At 36.9% G+C, this 26,232-nt stretch overlaps 1 protein-coding gene across 1 annotated transcript; it reads left to right on the top strand.

Annotated features, from left to right (window-relative positions):
- Window positions 1–1,116: 1,116 nt before the first annotated feature.
- LOC148086770 (heparan sulfate glucosamine 3-O-sulfotransferase 6) lies at window positions 1,117–26,024 on the top strand. Its single transcript, XM_087783054.1, has 2 exons — window positions 1,117–1,678; window positions 24,379–26,024. Exons 1-2 carry the CDS (start codon window positions 1,233–1,235, stop codon window positions 24,995–24,997), a joined length of 1,065 nt encoding a protein of 354 aa, XP_087639180.1. The 5' UTR covers window positions 1,117–1,232; the 3' UTR covers window positions 24,998–26,024.
- Window positions 26,025–26,232: the final 208 nt, after the last annotated feature.

Raw genomic sequence — 26,232 nt, 5'->3', positions numbered from 1 at the left:
TGAATTTATCGAGAGAATGTCAAATACACGATATTTAAACACTTAGCAATAACCTTTCTAAGACAAATAATTGAAAAAAGCACAAGGTGAAGCTATGTTGATGCTAATTCAATTGTCCGTGAAAAACATTTTTCTGCTGAACTGGATGATGGTATAGATACTTTGTGGTTCTTGAATGAGATAACTCTGGGTATGATGTTTGGCCCTCGCTGGTTTCCAATAATCAAATAGTAAGTAAGTAAGTAATATTTATTTATATAGCGCTTTTCGAGACCAGGGTCACAAAGCGCTTTAACAATCAAAACAATACTCAAAACAGTACATACTTCAAAGATCAAGACAACACCGAGAACAACACAGGAGTTCGAGAAATTCAAGGAAAAGCCTGAACAAATAGAAACGTCTTAAGATGTTTCTTAAAGGAGTCAGTACAAATGTGGCCATCTTCCTAAAATGTTTGAACTCCTCTGATCTACTTGTTTTTGGTTAGTTGAGCGTGAAAAAGATAGAATTTTAATTCGTTTTTCTTACACAATCTAATGGAAAATGTTTATACAATTCAATTCAACTATAATATATTGTTTTGAATGTACTTCATAATGACTTCATACGTAAATCTTCCTCATTGCCTCCCATAATGCATTGCTGCTCTCATGACGGCTGATGTTAGTGGATAAAAGGTATACATTCCAGAAATTCAGGTAACCCAATAACGGTTAATCCAGTTTGATTTGCAAGTTTAAATTTGTTTTGGAATTCACTGGGGTTGACACTTTTTCTACAACATGAACCAAGAGTGTTTCACCATCTTAAGAAAACAACACCAAAATAAACACGTCAAGAAGGTAAATCAAACCTGAGAGATCAGGGCCACTCTTCAAGAACCTTGGACATCCCAAAGCTAAACTAACTAAACTGTTCAATTCGATTTAAAGCTCTGGGTTTCCAAGTTCTCTTTCATTGCTGACTGATGGTTTATTGCGTGTGAGGAGCGAGAGGGCGTGCGTGATCCACAGGGCGTGGATTTGCCACAGACACACGGGACGAGCGGGTGAGTGTCTCCCACAACCGGGTGAGAGCCAAGAGCTCGGGAGACACGGGATCCGCGGGGCCACTCTCACGAACCTGCCCCGGGAACATGCGTGGAAGAGGATCTTCCATCTGATGCTGGACGTGAGGAGTCCACTGTGACATGGAAGGTTCCCTGCGCGCGGCTCCCAGGACTGCGACTCATGGGATGTAGTAAATGGAGCGCTGGGTTCAACTCTGGACACCTGAAGGTGCAGTCCAGGTCCGTGTTCCTCACCATGCTGGTCCTCTTCACCTACCTCTTCTACTGCCTCAATGGATTCTGCGAGTCTCTCCCGCGCCCGGTGTTCGACCGACACCCCAGAACCAAGACCCCGTCCAGGAGCGAGGACGCGCCGCCGGATGACACGCACACGCGGGTGCGCGAGCGGCTGTCGGACCTGAGAGACAGCAGCGCGCAGTCCTCGAACATCTCTATAGCGAACAGTTTCGGGAGTAAGAAGTTCCCTCAGGCCGTCATCATCGGGGTGAAGAAAGGGGGGACCAGAGCCCTGCTGGAGTTCCTGCGCATCCACCCGGACGTGCGGGCGGTGGGCGCGGAGCCGCACTTCTTTGACCGCTTCTACGACAGGGGCCTGGACTGGTACAGGTAAACACGACTCTATATGGCTCTTTTATTTGTACTCTTTATTACTCACATGGCTGATGGAAAAAAAAGGGCAAAGGTCCGCGAGGAAGACCGGTAAACACTTTTTATTTCTCACCTGTAAAACTTCCGCCATTCTTCCTTACATGTTTTTAAACACAATATTTAATAATTAAATTAATGTAAATTAAATCTTTATAAACATCTTATATACCGATGTGAAATTTTTAGCAATAGTGCGAATCCATGCTTTCATATCGAGTATTTTCATGCTATATAATTCGCATTTTGTCTTAAGTTAAGCTAAGGTCATATGGGCTCTTATTGTGGACTCTATATTCGTCATTATTGATCATTTTATTTAGGCTGATCTATGAAAAGAAAATCATTTGTAATTTTTATTTATGTCATTTACATATATATATTTTTTACTAAATTTCCAATCGCTTTTCTCATTAACTAATTTTGGCACTCGTGGCTTACCATTAGCTACTAGCTTATGCATGTCCGACAATATATCCTACTTTTGTATACTGCTAAGCTAATGTAGCTAACCTCTCTTGAAAAATATTGATTTTAATTGAATTAAAAATGTGAAATTCTTATAAAATACCTGAAACTAATCATAAGTATTTGCTTAGAAAAAATGTTTGATTTAGTTCATTACGCCGATGTCTTAAATTAAAAACCTACTGTATTTTATTGTATAGTTGTGTCATTTAGCACGTTTCTAAAGATTACAATACATCAAACATAACAAGTAGTCTCATCTGTGAAAACAAATTAATTTGTTAGTTACTCACTAGCTAGCTACTAGCTTATATACCCAGACCGGGGGCCATATCTTGACTCCATCTACGCGGCTCGCATAAGGTAAACATAATACTGGCTATCTAACAACTTTATTACTAGTTCAACTGAACATATACTGTCACTTGTTATGGGTAATGGTTTCATATTTTCTGTAGTGCTCTTTTTTAATTAAAAAAGTATATAAAATTAAATATTACATAATTTATTTATTTATAATAACACCTGTTGTATTGTAATTTATTATGAATTGCACTGTTTTTGAAATAATTAAATGTTATCTTTTTATATGCAATATTATATACGGTTGGCAATTCAATTTCTTCAGGGGCCACATTTCATACAGTGAATATTGTGAGGGGCCATTACACAACAATAAAGGAGCAAAGAAAGTATTAATATAATGGTAAATGGTAACTAGGAAATAATTGTTACAAAAAATCCAATAAAATCAAGCTAAATATGCTTCAATAATGATTTTGTTTTATATAACTTTTATTTTTATTTCTGCTATACAATATTTTTGTTCCAAATATCTTTTTTAATATTCACATTAATCTCTTTAATGGGCAATGCTTGCAAAAATGATGAAAACTGAACACAAACAAAAAACATAACAAAAACATCTAGTCAACATTTAACAAAATAAAATTGTAAGTTTCTAACAGGGCCACATAAATACAGGGTTGCATGGGCCCCAAGGTCTGCTCTAAATCTTTAGCATGGGAGTAAAATCCATGTCAGTATTTTCTTGTAAACAGTTTTTATAAAAACGATATAAAAGAATAAAGATATATTTTTAATCTCAAGAAATGCATTTTATTTTAATATATAATATCAAACCTTAACTATAGACACTTTACAATAGTGAAGTTCAGTTTTAGGTGAAACTGCTTGACATGAACAGAGAAGCAAATCTTTCCAGATCGTTCCGTCTGCTCTTCATTAATATCTCTCAGCAGCAATAAGGTGCTCTGCTGAGATCTTCCAGCGAGTTCAGCCTCCTGCCAATAAACTGCTGTTTGCTGAGCTGATGCGCTGCTTCCCATGTCCGCCTCGGTCCCCCGGGGGCCTCTGACGCCTGATCACGGTGGGGAGGATGGGCTGTAGACCTGGGTTTTAAGGATGAGTCGGAGATCTCTCTGGCGGGTTCTCCCAATTTAAAGGAGGGGGAGGTTATGACTATTCCTGTGACACATATCGACCCCTTCGATAATTTGAAATATGACAGATTCAATTTTCAAGTCATTTTCAGAGAGATAAGTGTTTATGGTGTAGACAGAGAGAGAAGAAATGGACAAGTGAGGAGCAGAAGATATATAGATGGATCAATATTGTCAGGTAATGACCGGCTCAGGGTGAAGCCACGTCAGACTTCAGGGACAGAATGCTGTTATTTGGTTTAAGAGAAAAAAAACTCAAATGCCAGATTTCTTCATACACACAATTTATATCAAGGGTTTTTGTTTAACTATTCATTTTAGATTTAATTTCCACAAGTATTATTAATTTATCATTTTTTTACTTTGCAATTTAAATTGTTGTAATTCAGTACGGTTTATTTGGATAAAATAGCACAACATTTGTTGATAGTTGGAGTCTCTTACGAAACCATATGCTGGAGTGATGTCATCCGTCAGAGATAGGATGTGAGCCTCTCTTCAACTGATGTCAATGTAACATTGTACAGACTTAAGGAAAATGGACTTTGTAAACATTAACATTTTTTAATTTAAAAAAAAAAATCATATGTGGCTGAGGGAAGAAAAGTCTGTAAAAAAAATCATTGTTAACGATGAATTCATTAATTACAGAACTATATACAGATGACTATAATAATTCATAGTTGCATCCCTTTAATCAGAAGTAAAACGAAAGTTTTTTTTATTAATTTAAGATAGTATTTATTTTTACAATATAATGAAGGAGCTGGTTGACTAGCAAAAGAGGTGAGAGGTCGCTGGTAGTTTCCTTCCTCAGTTTATAAGAAACTGACCTCTTGACTGGTTTGTTTAATTCTACCACTGTCCCCCCCAGTGTCCCTATGTAAAGTGTTTTTGCTTTGGTCTAATTTGCCGACAGCTCAAGTCAACATGGTGTGAATTGGTTGACTGTAATGACAGGCCAGCATTAACACGGACAGCTCAGGGACACGAGGGGGGTGAGAGGGATCAGGGCCCCCAGTGGCTCCTCAACAAGGTCTCATGAAGCATTAGTCAACTCTCATCTGCTTCAGTGCTGCCGCGACTTTGAGCTCATGTCCTGTTCTCTCTTTTAATAGATTTATTTCTTTCATTCCTCGTTTTCTCCCCATGCAATCTTCATTTCAATTATTATAAGTTTTGTTCCTACTCACTTGCATTCAAAACTATTTCGAGTTTATTTCTTATTTAACTTTCTTATTTAATTTTCTTTCCGTTTGAAATTTGAACTTTTTTTTTTTGTTTCTACCCTTTTTTGTTTCTTTTTACACATTAAATTGACTATAATAATATACCTTTTTAAGTTCCCTACATTTCTTCATTTAAAATATTTTTTTTATTTTTTTAATGAATATTTATTTTATTTAACTTTTTTTGTTCACCATTATTATTAATATTAATTTAAGATATTTTTTAATTTGTTGAAATATACTTTTTCTTTCCTATTAATCTTTTTTTCACCCCCAAATTCCTCTTTTTTCTTTGTTGCATATATGTTTAACTTTTTCTTTTTTCCCTTCCACCAATATAACAATCTTTCATTAAAACACGGTTAACTTTTCAACCTTTTAAAAATGTATTTTCATTCCCCGTAAATGATATTTGTTTACATTTTGCAATGAACTGTGCTAAACTCAATCATTTAGGGGCAAAAATAGTTTAATACTGAAAAACATTTTATATTTACTAAACCGTTTTTTACCGTTATTTAAAGATGCTGTATAACTTTGCCATCCAAATATATTATGTTATCTTGAACACCGACCTTTATAAATCACCATGAACACGAATCTACTTTGATTTTGAGAAAACCATCCAACAGGCCACATAAAATGACTCGGCGGGCCAGATTTGGCCCCCGGGCCTCGTCATCTGGCGAACATTACCCCAACCTCAGCAACAGACCTGTCCTCCTATTGCAGTGATTTCATGCTGGCCTCACCACACACTCACTGGTCTGTGAGATTTACACGGTAAACACTCGTGGAATCATGTAAATCCATCAGAGTCGGACCTTCCAACCTTCAGAAAGTCTCACTTTCATCCTGCTCATAGTGTTTGTGCGCTGGAGCTCGGAGGAGTCTGGCAGAGTCCTTCAGCTGGTAACCAAGTCAAACACATGGACATCCTTAAAGGAAGCCTTTGGCAAATTATTGGAGAAAAAAAATGCTTACATGTGGAAAAGCCTCTGCTCTGCCAGCAACTGGAAACCATTCTGTGGTCTGATGGCGGAGCATGAAGGTTTATACATCCTCGACGTGCAGACGTGTGTGTTCACTGCTCCGCTCGCAACAGAGAACTCACGGGTTTTATCTTCATATACGTGAAACTGCGACAAATGAAATCAACCTGACATTCACTTTAGAACCCATTGATCGGGTTTTATCCAAGGTCCAGTTTTGGGTTAAGATGAGGAAAAGACTGAGAATATAGATAAACTGGAGCAGTTCCAGAACCTCCAGTTTGAAGTTGTTAGGATGTCCTGCACATGTGCTTGAGGAAGAGTGGACGAATGAAGGATGTAGCTGTGATCATGGTTCACGGAGATGACAGTGTGTGACTGACGTTGATTCGATCCTTATTAGTAATGGTTTGAAGAATTGAACATTAAAGCGTCATTAAGTGTCTTGGACCTCTATAGTAATCATCAGTATATGTCTGTTTGTACAAACCTCTCTTTTAATAAAGATATTTACATTACAAAATGTGCTTAAGCCCCGCCCACTGAAATGCAGAAACTATAGTTGGGTCTGAATAAAGCATTTCACACTTTTCCACATTATTTTTTTATTTTATCAAGATTAAATATTGTTTACCATAACCACACCCACTCTGCTGTGATTGGGTCAAATTTTGAGGTTTTTCAACACAGCGTGATCCATCCAGGAAGTCTTCACCTCCAAGTGACTCGTTGTTTGAACAAAGGAACATGTGAGTGAGTCAGGAGAGTTTTAGTTTCACATTAGTTGCCCTTAAAGTTTTTTTTTTAATTAGGGATTTTTTTAAGCTGTATAAAAATATATATTTTAAAATATCTTTAAATACACATAAAGATGTTAAAATGTCAGACACACATGTCAAAAAACAGATCAGGGATGTGAAAATATAATAAAATATAGGGTAAAAACAAACCGAGATGTTAAAATATCTATTTTTTCCATTTATTTAAAGAAACATTGTTAAATTATATCTTTAAAATATATGTTAAATCACACACAGATGTCAAGATATATATTTGAAAAATGATTAAAAAACACACACACATGTTCAAATACAATTTTTTAAATTATGTACAAATGATAAAACGTGTCTTGACAAGAAATTAAGATATATGTTTATGTTAAAAAACATACACAAATGTTAAAAATTAGATTCAAACATATTTAAAAAAAATAAACATACACAAATGTTAAAATACATATTTATTGAAATATGAAAAAACATACATAGATGTTAAAAATACATGGTTTACAAGATGTTAAATACAGACACAGTACTTAAAATATATATCAAATGTGTTAATATATATATTTTAAAGTGTTGAAAACATAAAAAAGCATGTCTCACCAATATAGATGTGAGCAGATACATCTGTAAAGATACTTGATAAGTGTTCTGCAACAGTTACAGTGATAATGATGATATTAAAGGGACAGGGCTCGTGGGTGATTTTAAGATCTCGATGAATTCTCTCCATCCAACATGTTGATAAACCCTGCGTTAATAATCTGTCCGGACACATGACAAGCTGTAAACCAGATGAAGGTCGAGCAAAGATGTCTCTTCTGAACATCAACCGTGTATTGATTTCCTTTATCAATCATCTTGAGTTCCACACTCATTGATGCAGTAATATTTGATATTGAGGCCATGAATATTCCATCCCACCATGACTGTTCCGTGGAAGCTTCACCTCTCCTGCCTTTCACTTCACAAATCTCCACCAAGACGTATGTGTCATCCCCTGCCATCGATCAGGTAAAACGGGTTCTCTCCATTGATCCGTCCGTCTCCGGCTTTATCACCGGCTGCAGCAGATGAATGGACTGTAGAATATTCCATCTCCTTGACAAGAGGCCGTTACTCTCGTTCTGCCCTGACATTTACACCCCGGGCTGCCGTGAGAGGAAGTATCGGATTGTTCAGGTTCTTCGATGTGTGATGTAAAACTGTCTGACAAGTTCTGTCTAGTTAGAAAAGAGTTTATTTTATTATCTACACACCCTTTCAATCTCCTTTGTGTTCGATCCGTTCTTTCTAAATGGATCAGCACCACCTAGACTGGAATATCTGCGTCCTTTAATCCGCTCCATTCAGCCAATCACAAAGGACATATCTCTCCGTGCGCATGCAGGAGGAAGTTCCGGTTCCACCTGTTGATTTGAGATCCTTAGACTAAATCATGTGTCGAACTCATGTCATATTCAGACTGTCTTCTATTGGCTCAAAATCAAAGTTGATGAACGTGCATGTTCATATGGTGACCTCTAGAAATTATGGATCTCAGAGATCATACAAAGAAAAGTAAAACTGAAGTTAAAGAAAATATATAGTGGAAATAAATCCACCCTCAGAATGACAACATCACATTTCCTGTTTGGTAAATATACATTTTGTTTGACTAATTTATGTATTTATATTTGTGATTTGTTGTATAGAACACAACATCTAAGATGAAGTTCCATAATTAAATAGTCAAAGAGCAACTATTTAACCCTAGTATAACCTACATCCTACAATATATATTGCAAACAAATCAAGATAAAATAAAACTATTTTTATATATTTTTTCTGTGATATGTTTTAATATACATTCACATGCATCTGCTACAGAGCCAAACAATAACAAGGAGCCGTCACTCACCTACAAAAAACAAAAAAAAACAAATAACAAAAATAATTGTAAACGTAAAATAAATGGATGAGATTTCTGTGTTATTATACATTATTTTTATATTATTATATATATATTATAATTATATATATATTTATTATTATTATTATTATATGATATCAATAGCTAAAAGCTAAGACATAATATAAGATTCCTCCATAAACATTCCTACGTCTACAGAGAGATTATCATAGCAGGCTAATATACACAAAAACCCAGTTGTCCATGATAACAATTTTTTTTCTTGAATGATATGTAAACAATGAAGCGAGAAAAGAAAAATAGATAAAACATTGTAAATAGTTTGAGATACTTTTAAGAGTATAGCAGGTGAGTATAGATTGGAGCTTCTTATATTAACATATATCTATAAACAAGATTTGATTTGCAAAGTAATGTCGTAACTGTTCACCGGAACCAGACGTGGAACCTCGTTGTCGTCACCGTAAATTATGAGGTCAGGATGGTGATCAATACATTGATTTTGACTCCAAAGTGAAAATAATCTACATCCAACTCACTCATCAATAATTTGACAGCTCGTTGTTGGCGACTCTTCTCCTCGCCATCATCTCGAGCCTGTCAATAATTATCTAGAATATTCACTTAGATGTGTTTTCATTTCTGTCTTGTGGGTGAAATTGTTTTTAATTTTTATTTATATCTAATTTCCAACAGATGTTATTGCTTTGAATGCAGGTTAACATTTATTGAAGATAGTTTATATTTTAGTTGTGATCTATAAAACTCCCTTGTTCTTAATTTCTGATGTCCTACACCTTTATGCTGTTGTTGTTGCTGTTTACATTTTATTTTTATATAAAGAAAAACAAAACAAATAAATCATTTGAATGCAGGAAATATAGTTGGGTCAAAAAAAGCATTTCACACTTTTCCACATTTTTCTTTTTATATTTATATATAGTATATTTTAAATCAAATAACAAATAAATAAATCTACTCTATCTAAATATTAAGTTTATTTGCTTTTAATTATTTTTGTTTGGTCCTTTTTGTGTAGCAAAAAAACACAATATTCTCGAAATATGATGGGTTTTATTTTATTCAGCCAAGATGCATTTCTTTTTCAAAATCTACATACAATTGTTTATAATGAATCAATACCAAAATATTCCTTGGAGCAAGTGATAAACGATGCTTATAATTTCTTATGTGTGGAATTGGAAAAGGAAAACAGTTTGAAACTTAAAATAAACACGTCAAAACACTCAAAGTCATAAGATCAGGACAAGAAAAGAAACCTAAAATGTTGCATAGAAAGACATCAGCTGTGGTTCACGAGTGTATTTATAGAATCTTGTTAAGGTTGATGCATCAGCAGCTTTAAAACGTTCCACCTATTTAACAACTGACCATAGCGACATCATTAAATGCAACATATCTTGAAATGCTTCCCATGCAACATCTCATAAAAACTGATTTCAAAAACAGAAGTTGTAGCAGAAAAGTAATGTCCCCCATAAACATGTTTGAGTCGGGGAAGCAGGTTTAGCACTCGGAGTTATTGCTGTTTGGTTTTGTTGGACAGAAGATAAATGCGGAGAAAACCACTGTTTACCGGTTAACCCTGAGAGCCTGGTCATAATGGAGTGTGTAAGTGATGCTAGTGTTACTGTGGAGGTGTCAGCAGTGTCCAGCTCTGCTCAATGTCGGACCACTCAGGAAGGAGAGGGGCCGGGACCACTGTGGGAACCACCTGGAAGGTTGGTGTTCCCAGTCAGCATCAAAGCATTCTCGGCTAATGTAGAGCTAGCCGCGCTAAAGTAATGCCTAGAAACTCCATAACAACAGTCTTGTCGTAACGTTTGCACTTCAGTTGAAGTGCAAACAATAGCACACCAGTATTGACCAATCAGAGCCCAGATGTTTCAGCTACGAATGCAAGGGAAGGTTCGACAAATAATTAAATTAAACTCTTTCAGCTGAACATTAAGATCCGCCATTTTGACTCTCCACTGACATAAGACCTGTCGATATCTTTTTTGGCTGCAACTTAAGAGACAGTTTCTTTCGTTGAAACTGGTGACTACTTGCATCCCAGTAGCACTCGAAGTGTCAGAAAAGTTGTCTTTGGTTTAAACACAATGTTAGCCTTGAATAAACTATTTGACTTGATGATAGTAGAGAAAAGTCTATTTTCAGTCTAAGTCTATGTCTGCTCTTTAACATTTCTAGATTAGAAAACATAACGTAAAAAACACTTTGATGTCAATATCCAACTTGTACGGAAGTATATTAGTGTCGTGAATTTAATATTAAAACATGTTAAAACTTTAAATAAAGGTTGTTTAATTTCTATGTTGAAAATGTGTTTTCATTTGTTTTCAATATATTTTTTATACAACGCTTTTTAACTATATAATGACTATAACTATAGGATTTAACAGTGAAAACACTTTCATATTGAAGTTTAAACGCTACAATATTCTCAAAATGAATTAATTTTGTTTACACAATGTTTCACATCTACTTACTCTACTTTTATTTTTATTTTTTAATTCAAATAAAAATATATATTTAATCATTTAGAAAGAAAAAAAAAACAACCTTTCAATATACACATGATTGAAATGATAAACGTTTCCATACAAACAAATTACAGTTTCAACATAGAAATGATTGGATTCAATTATAAAAAAAAAAATCTAAATGCTAAAAATACATTTCAATAATAACATTTAAGTGTTTCAAACTGTTAAATTGATACTGATATACTTCTATGCATTTGTCATTTTCTAATCTAAAGCTCTGACAGTTTGACTTAAAAACCTAAAAAGATGAGTTAACTCAGGTGTATGTGAGTTGAGCCAGATAGTGACTTGGTTTTTACTCATGAAAGATTTACGTTCAATTCCTTCAAGTTTCTGGGTTAATATTTCCTCAAGGACCAACACAAGTTGTCCCATTTATGCTTAATAGCAAACTAGCATTTATGAATGTAGCCACTAGTTCTAAGGTTGTTAGCTGACGTCTCTAGCAAGGATCCACAGTGAATGATACCAAGAGAGTTTTCACGTCAAGATCTTAAACTTGCTAAAACAGGACTGACATGATGTTCTCGAGGAAAGGTTGCTGGGATAAAACCCCGGCCAGAGAGCAGCGCTGCCATTGACTCAACGTCTGTTCTCATTTTGAGGGGAAATGAGATTAATTGCGTCTGAAACTTTGGAACTCATGTCCAGCCAGAAGTGCTTGAGTCGTCTCTGAACCGCCCTGTCAGTCGTCTCTGAACCGTCTAGTGGTGGAGACGGGCCCGACAGAACTCGTGGTGGAACTGGCTCTGAGAGTCCTGCTGATTCTGGTGTTAAGACCGAGTTGATGTGATGTGTGGAGGTTTGTGTTTGCTGCAGGTCCGACGTGTGTTTGTTCAAAGAGAATCTGCAGAATTAGTGGTTGTTTATTCTCACCTCATCTGCACCACAGACAGTGGAACACATGCGCTACTGAGAATTACATACATACATACATGATGTCATGTCACTGACACCACATGATCTACTGGAAGTGTTGAGCAGACGAGCACCAGGACGATGCATTCAGATTCAAGTGTGTGTGTGTGTGTTATTTCTTCTAATAATCCAGTACAAATCAAGATTAGTAGTAGGATTAAATGAAAAAAATGAACGTGAAAAAAAAAATAGAATAATGTTTTGAATGTTTTTTTTTTATTGAAATGAAAGTTTTGTATGTTTAAAAAATATATATATAATTTTAAAAATATAAAAGACATGTATTTTTTACTACTATTTTTGATTAAAAATTTATTTTTGCTCAAAGCAATTTTCTTCTGAATTTTTTTTTGCGGGAGTGAATTATATAGAAACAAATCTACTTTCCTCTGTTCACAAAAATGAACATGTTCATGCTATTTTTATTTGTTTATTGTTTATTTATTCAGCCAAGATATCTGCCAAATATCTAAAAGTAATTGCGGATTTATCGACAGTGTTTTTGGAACAATGATATAAAAAGGTAAACATTTTTGGAGGTTGAATGTTTGGAGATATAAATTAGATGAAAACAACCAAGTTTATGTTATTTTTATGAATTAATGGAACTTAATAAATGTTACAAAAATGATTAAACTCGTAGATTTTTCAATTTGATTTTGTTTTAAATATTGAAGTCTTTAATGTTTTTTAAAAAGTAAGAAGGCGATGAACCCTTGTACCAGGGGTTCGGCACTGACTATCATTTCATCATTAATATTTGCAGTTATTGTCTTGGGGGTTCGTTTAAATCCACCCTTGTGTTTAAAGATCTGATGAAGACAGGGTGGGGCCCCGGGGCCCCTGGTATCCGACTGATAAAGCCACACAAATGGACCACTGTGGGCCCGACAGGAACTACACGGGAGATTTTCCCATTTGATAAGACGAGATGAGTGGAAGCAATCAGAGAGAACCACTTGTTTTACCTTCAGTTCTCAATGCATCAACATTAGTGCTTCAATAGCTTTTACATTTATTAATGTTGTGTTCTGACTTCATCTGTAACATATATGACTTCATCTTTACTGTATATACTCAAATATGTAAAGTATCCAGTATTTTAATATGCAAAATGTGTTCTTTTCAAACCAATTTCACTACGTATCCCACATCTATGTAACATTCGTATTATTTATATATAAGACTTAAATCTATTAATTAATGAAATATGTATGTCTTGAATCACATAATAAATTGCATGATAAGACTTCAATCTGGTATATTACAGTATATACAACTTTAATCCCTTAATGAATGTGCTATAAATGCCTTTAATCTTGTAATAAATGTACTATGTATATTTAATGTTGTAAATATACTACTTAAATCTAGTGATAAGTGTACTATGAATGTCTGTAATCTTGTAATCATGCAATATATAAGACTTTTAATACACTTGTAAAAATAAATATATACTGTATATATGACTTTAATCTCGTGATTAATTTGAAACATACATACGTTCAATCCCACATCAAATCAAATATACGACTTTAATCTCGTAATAAATATAAAATATACAACTTTAATATTATAATGGTGTTATACATTCATACATGCATGTTGTGTTCGTGTTTATTTAAAACTCCTTCCCCTCATGTGCCTCAAACACTCTCTTGTCCTCGTCTCACCTTCTCTCCAGCGGCGTCCGTCATGTGCTCGGTCTGCAGCAGCACAGTAACTAATGACCTCTCAAAGTTCTCGCTGATAATCATTAACACGGAGGAAGGGAAATAACAGTGAGCAGTTGCATGTGAGGAACAAAGAGAAGAATTAGTGGTTTGGCAGTGAGGAGGACGTCTCTCTCTCTCTGTCATTATGACAGCAGAGGTTCTCTCAGGAAACCCTGAATAACCGCTTCTCACTCGTCGACCGTGTGAAAACCCTGTGAAGTGTCACGCCTCTGTTTTCCCCTCACGCACATCGCTCAACTCTTTCCTACCGACCTACACCAGCGATGCAGACCTCTGAAGGTTCTCCTGGAGCCGGAGCTGGACGCTGACCTTCACAGGGTGTGAGGCTTGACCACACACTCTGACAGGAAGTTGAGTCATCACACTGAAGGACTCCAGAGCGGATTTACCTAGATCTTCAATGCCGTTTCATCAGCTGATCCAAATCCTTCTTATTCAACCGTTTTAATTCAGCTATTTCAGCGAGACGTTCACTACAAGCTGGTCAAGGTGGAAACAACGAGTCATTTATCGACACATGATGAGAGTTGAAGGATTTGTAAGGTTATTTTGAATATCTCATCTCACTCATTTCCTCTCAACGTGATAAATGTTAACACGTATTTAGGTAATATTTCACATAATTTGTGTATCTTAAAAAATATAATTAGTTAACTTCAGCTATTTAAACATGGAAAAAACACATTTTCTTTTATGATAAAAATATATACAATTAATTAACAGTTTTGTACTTTATTTTGTGATTTAAAAAGGATAAATCGTGAAAGAACGTCACAAAAAAATGTTATATCAGGTTCCACTCTTCACAGAGATTGTACTTTAAAAAGCTTGAGTTGTGGTTTGTTGTTACACTTTGTTACACTTTGTGAACGGAGAAGCCGTTTTAAAAAATGTACGAATCACTAATGCAGCAGCACATATAAAAAATAAAAAAAAATCGAAAAACGAATTGTGCTGATGGATCTGATCCGCCATTTGGACTCTCCACTGACATGAGACCTGCCCCTTATTATTAACTTTTAATTTCCTCTTTGTCAGACCAGTGTAACTGCAGCGTTGTGGCTTCTCTGTTGCTCCGTTGCCACGTACAGCATTTACAGACTCTTTTGAGTTTCTTAACCTTTTCATTTTATAAATACATAGTGCTGTATTTATGAGATGTTGTTTTGCTTCAGCCAATATCCTGGTGACTTCAGAAAGTCTCTCAGTACCTCATATAAAACACTCTCTCTAAACGACGCTTTTTAGCAGTTTGCAGTTTTCAAAAACTCTCCGGGTGGGTCGTCCAGTCAAAGTTACATGGTGAAGATCATCGTTAAAATAATAGTTGACAGAATAATACAAATAATAATGTCAAAATGTTACGTAGTGCCCCTTTAAGGAAGCATGAATAAGGTTTTAGCTCAAACATCCCATCTTTCTCAGGAAACCAACGAGATACTGACAATGTTGAATCAATCATCATCTTCTAAATGAATTATTTGTGATGTCACAACGGGGGACGGAGCCAAGAGGAAGCTGAAATTTAAACAAAATCTCTGGGAGGAAGAAGATGTGGTTTATATATTGGCTCACTCGAAGTGCAGAGTTCAAAGGTCATTTGGAAAAGATACTTGATTTCTGTGTGTTGTTATGGGCGAGCAAAGAATAACTGGCGGCTTCAGCGTGAAGACTGGTTGAAACTCAAGCCGAGTTAATGTTTACACTCCGGCGCAGGCGGCGAGGAGCGTATCTGTCTTCGTGTGTCGGGGCGCAAGTGGAAGTCGTTGAAGTTTCAAATACTTTTAGAACAGTTTCACTGTCAAGGAAACACGAGAAGCCAGAACTTGAGAGGAGTAAAGAAATGAAGCAGCCGCGATGACATGTGGATTTACACGAGGCCTCCTGGTCCCTGGTGGTCCTTCTCCTCCGTCCCTGCCGTACGACCTGCGCTTGGAAGATACGTCTGACGGTAGAAGAGGGAGGGAACCACTGGGGTCCCGGGTCTGGCCCGATGCCCGGCCGAGCTGGTATGGATCAGAGTTTGTTTGGCTCTTTTCAAGACCCTCAGAGGGAGAGAGAGAGCCCTCCTCGCTCAGAAACACTTCCCTCATCTCCCCAATTGCCCAGATACTTAACACACATGCAGACTTCATTGCTCCCAGATGTTGATCCATCCTGTGGGAGGTGTGTGTGTGAGAGTGTGTGTGAGTGTGTTGCCCCCCACAAAGTCCTGTCAGCTGCTTTCTTATTCACAAACACTCACAGCGTCTGCATCACACACATCCTCTGGGAACAAACAATAAATACAAACTCTGTATCTGAGGTTGTACGAGAGAAAAACAGCAACAGCAGCTGCACTTTATTATTGACGTGTTTGTGAATTTTAACATTGAGAAGTTTAAAATATATGCAAATATAAATAGATTGGAAAAACATGTAATATGAATCACTGTAGTACAGGTATCACAACAATTCATTTTCATTCATTTGTAGAATAAAATATAATAGAAGGGCAGTAGAAAAAAGAATAAAACATATTTAATAGTAACAAGTATATTTATTTTTAACGCTGAGAAAAGGTTTATTTGCAGTCATTCAGAATACTAAGCTCAGACGCCCAAAATGAATAAGCCCTTGAAAGAAATATATCAGTGTTAGAGCTGATTATAGAACAAAAACATGGGGTCATAGTGTTCTGGAGTCATACAAGTACTGATGGTGACGTTTTTCTTATGACATTACATTGTGCTAAAACTGGTGAAAGTGCCATGTTGTAGATTCATTACACATTAGTTAAAAAATATCATAATGTTTGATGAAAATCAAAAAGTAACTTATGTATGTGAACCTTTGGTATCAAACTTTTAAAATCAAACAAATTGTTTTACAACTAACACATTAAAAAAAAATAATTAAAAGAGTAATTTCTTTGCTTGCCCTAGCTAGTAGCTAGATTTATTGAAATAACTTTATCTAGATGCAAAATTGGGAAAAAGTGATGACTGGTGAATCTCAAATAAAGAACGAAATGTATAGGAAAAATATTATTATAATATTTTTATTTTTTTCACAGTTCGTGGATAAAAATCTTTGTATAATAATGTAAAAACTCAAGTTACTTACATCCAAAGTAGTAGTAGACGGCGTAACATCACAAAAAGTGTAAATTTAAAATTCAGGAAACAAATTCCTCATTTGTCATTTCCACATATTATTCCTGTGACACCTCAGAGAAATCTGAGGTCAAAACTATTAAAGAGGGTTGAGTAACATCATGCCTTGAATTCGAAAATAGAAAATTAAAAGCTGTAAAACGGAAGAAAATAATAATAAAAAAACAAAAACTCATCAGCTAAAGTGAATGATGTCAACTGAAATGCGGTTGACCTTTAAACGTACACATTGTTCGCTATTGTAACACAATTGCTCTTGCGCCAACCACTGGACACGAGTAGAACAGCAGTGTGTTTGACTCGAAAATTGCAGTTTATTATTATAATTTACGGGCCGTGTTTAACCTCATCCACACTAATAAAAATGAAAAAAACATAAATTAAAGCTGATAAAAAACTTTGTATGAACCAAACACATACATCAGCTTTACTTCAAAAGTTAATTCTTCCCTCAGCCTCACGTGTAAACACGCTCCTCTCCCGGCCTGCCTTGTGATTAAAAGCTTTTGGTCCAGAATGTAAACACGACGACCATGCCGAGGCCGCGGCTCCTCTCTCATGAAACAGAGCGGCTTCCATTAGACTGATTGAATTAAATCAAACATTCATTGACTTCCATACGAAGCTGCCTAAACACACGTTCTGCCTCGGTTCTGCTGGCGGAAAACAACTTGACGGATCCAGTTTTCTGTGTTTGATTGCCTCGCATTTGTTCTGAGATATAAAACATCCTGTCATGTTGGACCAGCTCACCGTACGAGCCACTGTTCTTGTGCTCGCGGGTCGGACGGGGAGAAATGATTTGTGAAAAGCGGCCCCTGACAGTCATATTGAAGGAGCCAGAATGCGCTGATTAAAGGATGCAACCGTCTCGTTTTTTTTTCGACTGGAAACACATGTTTAATTTCTCCAGCATGTTCTCTCAGTCGAGAGGCCGCCGGGGACTCGGAGGAAGCAGTGTGAAACCAAGTGGATTCCCCAAAAACAACAGCCAATCGAACAACAGAAATAACACATGCGGGTTACACGGCATACACAGCCTGAAATATCAAGTTAAGCCAGAGTTGTTAAACTTTCCCTGGATTTGAAAGTGAAATCCAGCATCCGCTCTCTGGAACCCAGATCCATAAAAACTCTATTGCTACTCACGTCATGTGGTGGCCCGAAATAAACCCAGCAGACTGCGAGACTTTGGAGATGTTGGCATCCAATGCGTACTCTTATACATCGCACTTTCACAGTCAGTGAAACTGACATAGACCGGATTGTTTTCCTTGACTCTTCTTTCCGAGGCATTAGCTGTATTTTTCTTGATATTGTTAGCCCCGAAACTCAACGCCGCGATGTCTTATGAAAACCAGAAGTTGTGTGTTTGGCGCTCGGTGCCAGGGACGTGGTGGAGTGTTTGTGTGTGTGTTGGATTCGAAGCGAAGAGTGGAGTCGGCCGCACAGCAGAAGAGCCTGGATCTGGAGTTACTGAGGAGATCCAACGTGGACGCTAGCCGAGAATTCTTGGGAGGAATTCCTGTTGCTCATCGAAGAGTTCAGTTTATTTCGGGTCCCAATCCATGTGTAAATCTGCGTTTTGAAAATCAGCTTTTTAAATGTTTTTTTCGCTCCTCTTACAACTGTCAGGACCATTCTACTTATGGTCAGCGGGCCAGATCAGGTCAACGAATGTGAAAACCAAACTCTCCTGACATGTTTCAAAGTCTTCCTCCAAGATGCAGTTAGTTAGTTAGTCCCTTAACATGACCATGTTTGAAGTTATTACTCTATAAAGTTCATGTGGATTCACAACAATGTGTGACAAACCTATCGGAGCAGAGTGGGCATACTTATGGTAAACAAGAGTTTAGCTTGCGAAAAAACAAGTGTTTTCAGTGGGCGGAGCTTAAGCGCATTAGCGCAAGTAAATATTTCAATGAAAAGAGAGTTTTGTACAAACAGACACATACTGATGAGTACAATAGAGGTCCAAGATCAGTTTAGGGGACCCTTAGATTAACATATTAGTTGCCCTTTAAGGACATTGTACTGTTCTTCGTAGAACATAGATAATTAACATGTTGTCAAAAATCTGATAAAACTTTTGTTTTTGCTACTGAAAATTCTACACAAAGCAAGGAATTCTCATTTGCCTCTTGTATCTTAATGTCTCTGCCGTCAAAAAGGAGTATAACATAGCTGTTAGCTTTTTCTATTTGCAATACATATGTGCTAAATGATCAACAACATTTCCATTCTATCATTATCATAATAATAATGATCATCATCGATCAAATTTGGTGACATCACTTAACAAAAAAAGCTTGAGGGTGAATCTCTTGATTTTTATTAATATTTTCTGTTCTTTCATTTTGAGCCAACCATCTGGTGGGCCACATAAAAACTAAATTTGGGGAGTTAAGTAGACCCCCGTGCCTAGAGTTTGACAAATGTTCTTCATAGAGTCATTCATACTCGGTGTAGATATTTGACAAGCAGGAACAATCAATACATTAACCAAAGAGAACCCTGCATTTATCTTATTGTGGCTACTATAAGATGAAAATGAGTATTATTTTTTCTAAGACATTTATTGGCTGAAGATAAAACTGACAGGAAATTGTGCAGTTACACTTTACTATGTTACGTAAAATTAAATATCATAAATTTTGCCTACCATAACAAACTTAAGGGTCTTTCAGACGTTTGCTTACAACCATTTCCCTCACCACACTCTACTTTACGGTGGCATTTGATGTAAACATACAAGACGAATAGTCGAGTTCTGGTCTGTCATTTGGTATACAAATGTGTTCTGGCGTGTTATTAGGGCGCTCTGGTGGAGGTTTGTTGAACTCAGCTCAGCCTCTGACTCATCTAAGTAGAGGAGGAAGGAAGCAGCCGGAGCTGTGCTGACAATACTTACAATCAAGACGGAAAAGAGAGGAGGTTTCGCCAAGACACAAGGGTTGTAACCTTTTCTATTATGGGATGTGTGTCTTGTGGAAGCTCTAAGCATCATAATTATCGTAATGTGTCTTGTTGTGGGAAAGACTGTGGCAACAATCCGAAGAGTTCTTCCATCATGTGAAACCGCCGTACGACCACATGTGGAATCAGTTTGTCAAAACGAAATATTTATTTATTTTTCTTTTCGAAGAACAAATGATTCTTAACATGTCCTTTTACCGCTTATTGGTGTAAGAAAATATTCATACACCTAAATATTGTCACATTTTTTCTAACAATAACTTTTTGTTGCTATTATTTTTTGGCTTTGGAATCAGATACAATTTCTTATCTTATTTATTTTATGGTTTATATTTAATAAAGTGTGTCCCCCGCAGCTACAGAAACAATGAAATCTAACAAGATCCCAGTGATGACTGAGGACGAGAGGACGCAGTCAACTCAGTTATGACTGCATCAAGAGTCATGTGGTCTGTAAATCCTGCAACACAATACTCGGACAACACTTCAAATATATCCTTGTACAGTATCACAATATATCATGATATATATCGTATTGTGATATGTATCGTGTTGCCAGATTCTTGCCAATACACTCCCATTTATCGAGGTCACGGGAGGGGTCTGGAGTCTATCCCAGCTGCCAAGGGTGCGAGGCAGCCCGGGGCTCCTGCTAAGCCTTGTATTGTTGATCCACTTAGTTTTATGTGTCATTAAATACGACATTTAAACCGTGCTTGATGAGAATCTTTTTTTTTAACCCCTGTTTCAAAGTAAGTAAGTAAGTAAAGGTTATTTGTAAAGCAACTTTCTAGACCAGGGTCACAAAGCGTTTTAACAATCAAAAACAATACACAGTTACACTATAAACTTTAAAAGGCCAAGAAAGTACTCATTATACCCGTGTATGGGCAGGATGTACAAACTCACAACAAAAGAACACAGGTTGCCTGGAGCTAGAAGCAAACCCGCAACCTTTTTTTCTGCTAGGCAGTCGCTCTAACCACTAGAGAACTGTGCGCCCCAAAACTCAATTCATCTACCTTAATTCAAATTTTTAAATAACTGCTGCTGTGTTGTTCTGAAAGGCAAACTTCAAGAAAAGTTGACAAGTAAATTATAAGTTTACTGAGAGGAAATAGCATTTAATTTATTTTTTACTTTTCTTTACTAATCAATTGTTGTCTATCTATGTCAATTTCAAAGGACATCCACACAGTCGCCTCATTGGCTGGTTTTAGCGCTCTCATGACTTGGTGGTGATGAAGGCAGGAAACAATTAGCAAAATTGTGCTGAAGACTGGAAGCAGAGGGCAGCTGGTAATAGTTCAAACATGAACCCTAATACTCTGTCCTCACACACACACACAGGATAAAGAGGTCTTCCCAGTAATACACTTTGTGACCAGGCCAAGTACCTGACAGAGGGAACATGAGGTTCACTAGAGCTTGTAGTTTAAGCAGAATGTTCTATTAAGTAAATATTGTTTCTTATGTGGGCAAGGTCTCTGGACCGTGTGAGGAAACCAGAGTACTTTAAGAAAATCTACCAAACACCAAAAGTATAAAACTCCCACTTTGAATCACCCGATTACTCTCATTATGCTATTTTAACCAACTTTGTTTCCCATTTTTAAATGTTGAAACGTAGTCATCAAAGTTTGAAATCAACCACTACTGTATTTTCGGACTGTCAGGCACACTTAAAATACTTTAATTTCTCAACAGTGCGCATTCTAATCAGGTGCGCTTTATGTATTAATTCTGGTTTAATTTACTGACCTTGAACGGGTTTTAAGTTGTACATGACGCAAAATACCTGCCAAAATGTTTGAGTACGATTTTTGTGAGCTACGAAACGACAGTTCGAAGCTCCATAGTATTCTTTCGCCAGGCACTGTGATGTTACTACGGAATAATACTTTGAAGCCGCACCATGATTCATGCACCTTATAGACTGAAAAACATGGTAATGTTACTTTACCTTTTTTCTCACACAACCATATTTTTTCCACTTTTTGAAGTTAGAAAATACTAGTGTTGTTCTGATAAAGCTTCATGAAGCAGTGTCATTATTTTCGGAGTCCACTAGATGGCCGTCTCTGCACTATTTTTCTTTGTTTTGAACAACTGTTCTAATGAAACATAAAATCATTTTTAAACTGATGGCGCCACCTACTGACCTCTAAACAACATGACACTGTTTCATGAAGCTTCATCAGCTCATCAGACCAGCACTACAAAATACTACATCTAGTGCAGGTAGGTCGAACTCAATCACACACTGGGCCAATGTTGTGGGCCGAAAATGAAAAGGATATTTATTTAAATGTCTTTAACTGGAGGTAACAGTGTTATTTTGATATTGTTTTGATCTGTTTGTCCTGTGAGATCAATCCATCAAAATTATCTTCATGTTAATCAAATGCTACTGTTGAATTACCTATTTTTGACGTGATATTAACTCTAACAAAAGATCTTACTGGATAATATCTCTTTCTTATCTTGTCCTAAACACAAGCCTTTGTTTAAATTCTAAGCATCAGATGCAACCTTTTCAATCCTCTATTGTTGTGTCGTTAAACAGAAATGTCTAAAATAATCATTGTTTTCCACCAACATGAATCCATACCTTGCTTTCATTCAATCAAAAGTACTGTGAATTAGCATCTCAAAGAATAAGTATGTATTCTGTGAAAGCTCCTGGGTCTAATTTCCATCCTCTGAGATGAAAACCAAAAGAATTAAGGGAGTCTGAAGAATTACGAGCCTGTTAAAGGGAAGTCAGCAGATGTAAGGAAATTACTCTTTTTTTCAAGGGGTTAATAGAACCTTGTGGTTTTTCCTACAGTAGCTGCTCACAGACTTGACATCGTCACAGTGACTGAGCCAGCAGCTAATGTTTATCTCCGTCTGGTTGTCGGTCCAGCTCTGTAATTATGACCATGGCGTAGGAAGCCTTTGAGTTTTACACAGAACTTTTAGGAATATTGTAAACTTCACAGCTTGGTTATCAATTATCTGCGCGATGTTGAAGAGCTTTGGCCAAGATAATTAATTCACATTTAAAAATAAATATATTTTCCTAGTAAGACAGAGCACGACAGGTGTGATTGCCAGGCATCTGCAAAATTGTCATACAGTAAGTAAGTAAGTAAGTAAGTTAAGGTTATTTGTAAAGCGCCTTTCTAGACCAGGGTCACAAAACGCTTAAACAATAAAAAAAACGATACTTAGTTAAAATATATAATTTAAAAGTCCAGGTAAGAACCAGAATTTTAAAATTGATCCTGAAAAAAACTGGCAGCCATTGAAGAGTTTCAATGATCAGGGAAATGTGAGTTCTTCTACTAAAGTTGCTCAGAATTCTCGATGCAGAGTTTTGTATTAACTGCAGGTGAGACAGATCCTTCTTGTTTGGACACAAAAAGAAACTGTTACAATAAGTCTAAACGAGAAGACACAAACGCATGGATTATAAGATCAAGATATTCACTACATTGATACTACATCATGAAATGTCTGTGTTGAAATGAAATAAGCAAACGTCACAACTTTATTGAAAAGTACATCATTTCTATAGCAAGATTTTTTTGGTGTGTGTAATGTTGACTATTTTTTCAATCAGTCCATTTGAAAGCACAAATGTTTGTTTTTAATATGGGAAAGTGAGAACCATCAGGTGTGGGAACGGGGGTCACATCTGTGAGAAGTCCCATCAAGTTATCGAGTAGGTTCTACTGGACCAGCTTCTCTGATTCCCAAAACCAGCATTTTATAAGTGAGCAATAGAAACGACTGGTAATAATTCTGATTCTGATTCCAGAAAAACACATAACTCGTTGTTTACGTTCAGTGGATGTCAAGCCTTCAGGTTGCAGAACCCAAAAACAATATGCACCAAGTTTAATATTTAACACTGTGGTACATTCATTTTTTTATTTTTTTTATTCGCATGCTGCTAAAACGACAGGATTTCCAATTGAGAATATTCTTAAGGAAGCATAGAATGAACTGAAATGGAGTTCTATTGACGGGTCACCAAGACACCAACCATTCTTGCACCATCATCCAGTTTAATGACAGTTCCAAGGACAATCCAGTTTAGGACAAAAACAGTAAAAGTGAGCAGTAAAAAAAAACAAATGCATAAAAAATACATCTCACTATAACTACCCAACCAGCAGCAGATCTGGGCTGTTTTATTTGTGACACTATGGTCCTATAAAAAGTTTGTGTTTTACTAATTTGCCAACATATTTTAAGAGGAAATATTTTCTTCAAAATAAAACTCCTTGCAGGCAGCAATTATCAATAAAAAATCGAATCTAATGATTGACAGACTTTTGGTTCTGGACAACTGAAAGGATCCATTATTGGTCACAGTGTAGTATCAAGGCCTGGTGGAATTCTCCTCTCAGGCTTAGTGAAAGTAAAGTGTAAGTGTTAATCACCTGTTTGTGTCCTCTTGTGTGCAGGAGCTTGATGCCGCGTACACTGGAAGGTCAGATCACGATGGAGAAGACCCCCAGCTACTTCATCACCAGGGAAGCCCCTCGACGTGTCTTCTTCATGAGCCGTCAGACCAAACTAATTGTGGTTGTGCGAGACCCTGTGACCCGGGCGGTCTCCGACTACACTCAAACGGTATCCAAATCCCCCGGCCTCCCTTCCTTCCAGAACTTGGCCTTTCGCAACATCACCACAGGCCTCATAGACACGTCCTGGAGCGCCGTACGCATCGGCATCTACGCCAAACACCTCGAGAACTGGTTGCGGTTCTTTCCTCTGTCGAGCTTTCTGTTCGTCAGCGGCGAACGGCTGGTGTCCGACCCGGCGGGGGAGATGGGCCGAGTACAGGACTTCTTGGGACTTAAGCGCGTCGTGACGGACAAGCACTTCTACTTCAACCAGACCAAAGGCTTCCCCTGCTTGAAGAAGCCGGAGGGCAGCAGCAGGCCTCGCTGCCTGGGGAAGTCAAAGGGACGGACTCATCCTCAGATCCCCTCGGAGGTCCTGCTCAGGCTCAGAGACTTTTATAGACCTTTCAACCTTAAGTTTTACCAAATGACTGGAATCGATTTTGGCTGGGACTGAACATCCTTGAGATTTTGGAAGTTGTCAGAAATAATGTTTTTTCAGTAATTACCAAAAAACAAAGTCTTATTCTTAACTTCTTAAACCATTAAAGCCAAATCCAAACATTCTTGCCTTTTTTTCATCCACATACTTGCGGATTTTCATTCTTGTGAACATCACAAATGTGTCCTTTTTTTTGGGGGTATCTTTAGATTTTACAACACCACATTGTGTCTTTAATTAAGCATATTTTAGTTATATTCAAGCTGCTTCCTGGTTTGTTCATGGCTCCACGTGTTCTACTAGAGAATCTCTCTGTTCTATTCTATTGTCAATACAAAAAGAAGCAGCAGCGAAATCATGATAAACGGGAAAATTGTGGACCAAATCCTTATTGCGGAGTGTGTTAAGGAGTTTGTCCAACAGGTTACCATGTATCTTAGTGGCGTGTAGAAGGTATACTTAGTGTCTAAAGTCTCTGAGTTGTCTACTGAGGCTTTCAGGCCAATAGATCCATCCACTACTGCCTTCAGACTCAATAATGCTACTCTAAGCTAGAGTCGGGTCAAAGAAGACACTTAAGGGAGAACATCTCAGCCAGTAGAGACGGATCAGTTTCAGCCACTTTTGCTCTGGAAGCCTTTTATTCCACCAGACATCATGAAACAGGAAGACAATAGACGACACATGCAACTGTTCCTACTAAATCAAACTTTTTGTTACTCATTATTTTGCATCTAGATCACAGTTTCACTATTTGTTTCTAATATGTACATGTTTGTTGGAGCCAGTCGAGTAAAGAAAACCCAGTGCCTGGAAAGCTAAGAATGAATGAAAGCTGATGTCTGTTGTTTATTTGGAACTATGTGACACAAATAAAGACATATTTCTTTAAAATGCTGTTTGTTCCAAAGAATGATTTGCAATGTCTTCTTTAAACCATACATGCTTGTCTCAATAATTTATTTGATTACGAAATTGTGATTTTTTTCCCCCCTCAAATGTTTGTATATACAATTTTGAATAAAGTGTTTATTCTTATAAATGCTTTTGTGTGTTCTTTCAGTTTTGCTTTACAACAAACTGCTGCTATAAAACACTGTATTATGCAAATTCAAAAACACAAGAGGAATATACCTTTCCATGATGTTAAAAAAAGATGATGCAGGATGTCTTGTCCAACCCTGTGTTGTGTCTGGGTCAAGGTGACCCGGTGGCCCAAAGACTAGAATGTTAACCTTGATCCGAAGACA

The sequence above is a fragment of the Callionymus lyra genome, chromosome 2 (assembly GCF_982586985.1).
Source record: "Callionymus lyra chromosome 2, fCalLyr1.hap1.1, whole genome shotgun sequence".
Classification (NCBI taxonomy): Eukaryota; Metazoa; Chordata; class Actinopteri; order Syngnathiformes; family Callionymidae; genus Callionymus; species Callionymus lyra.
This window is presented reverse-complemented; position numbering and strand designations above follow the sequence as displayed.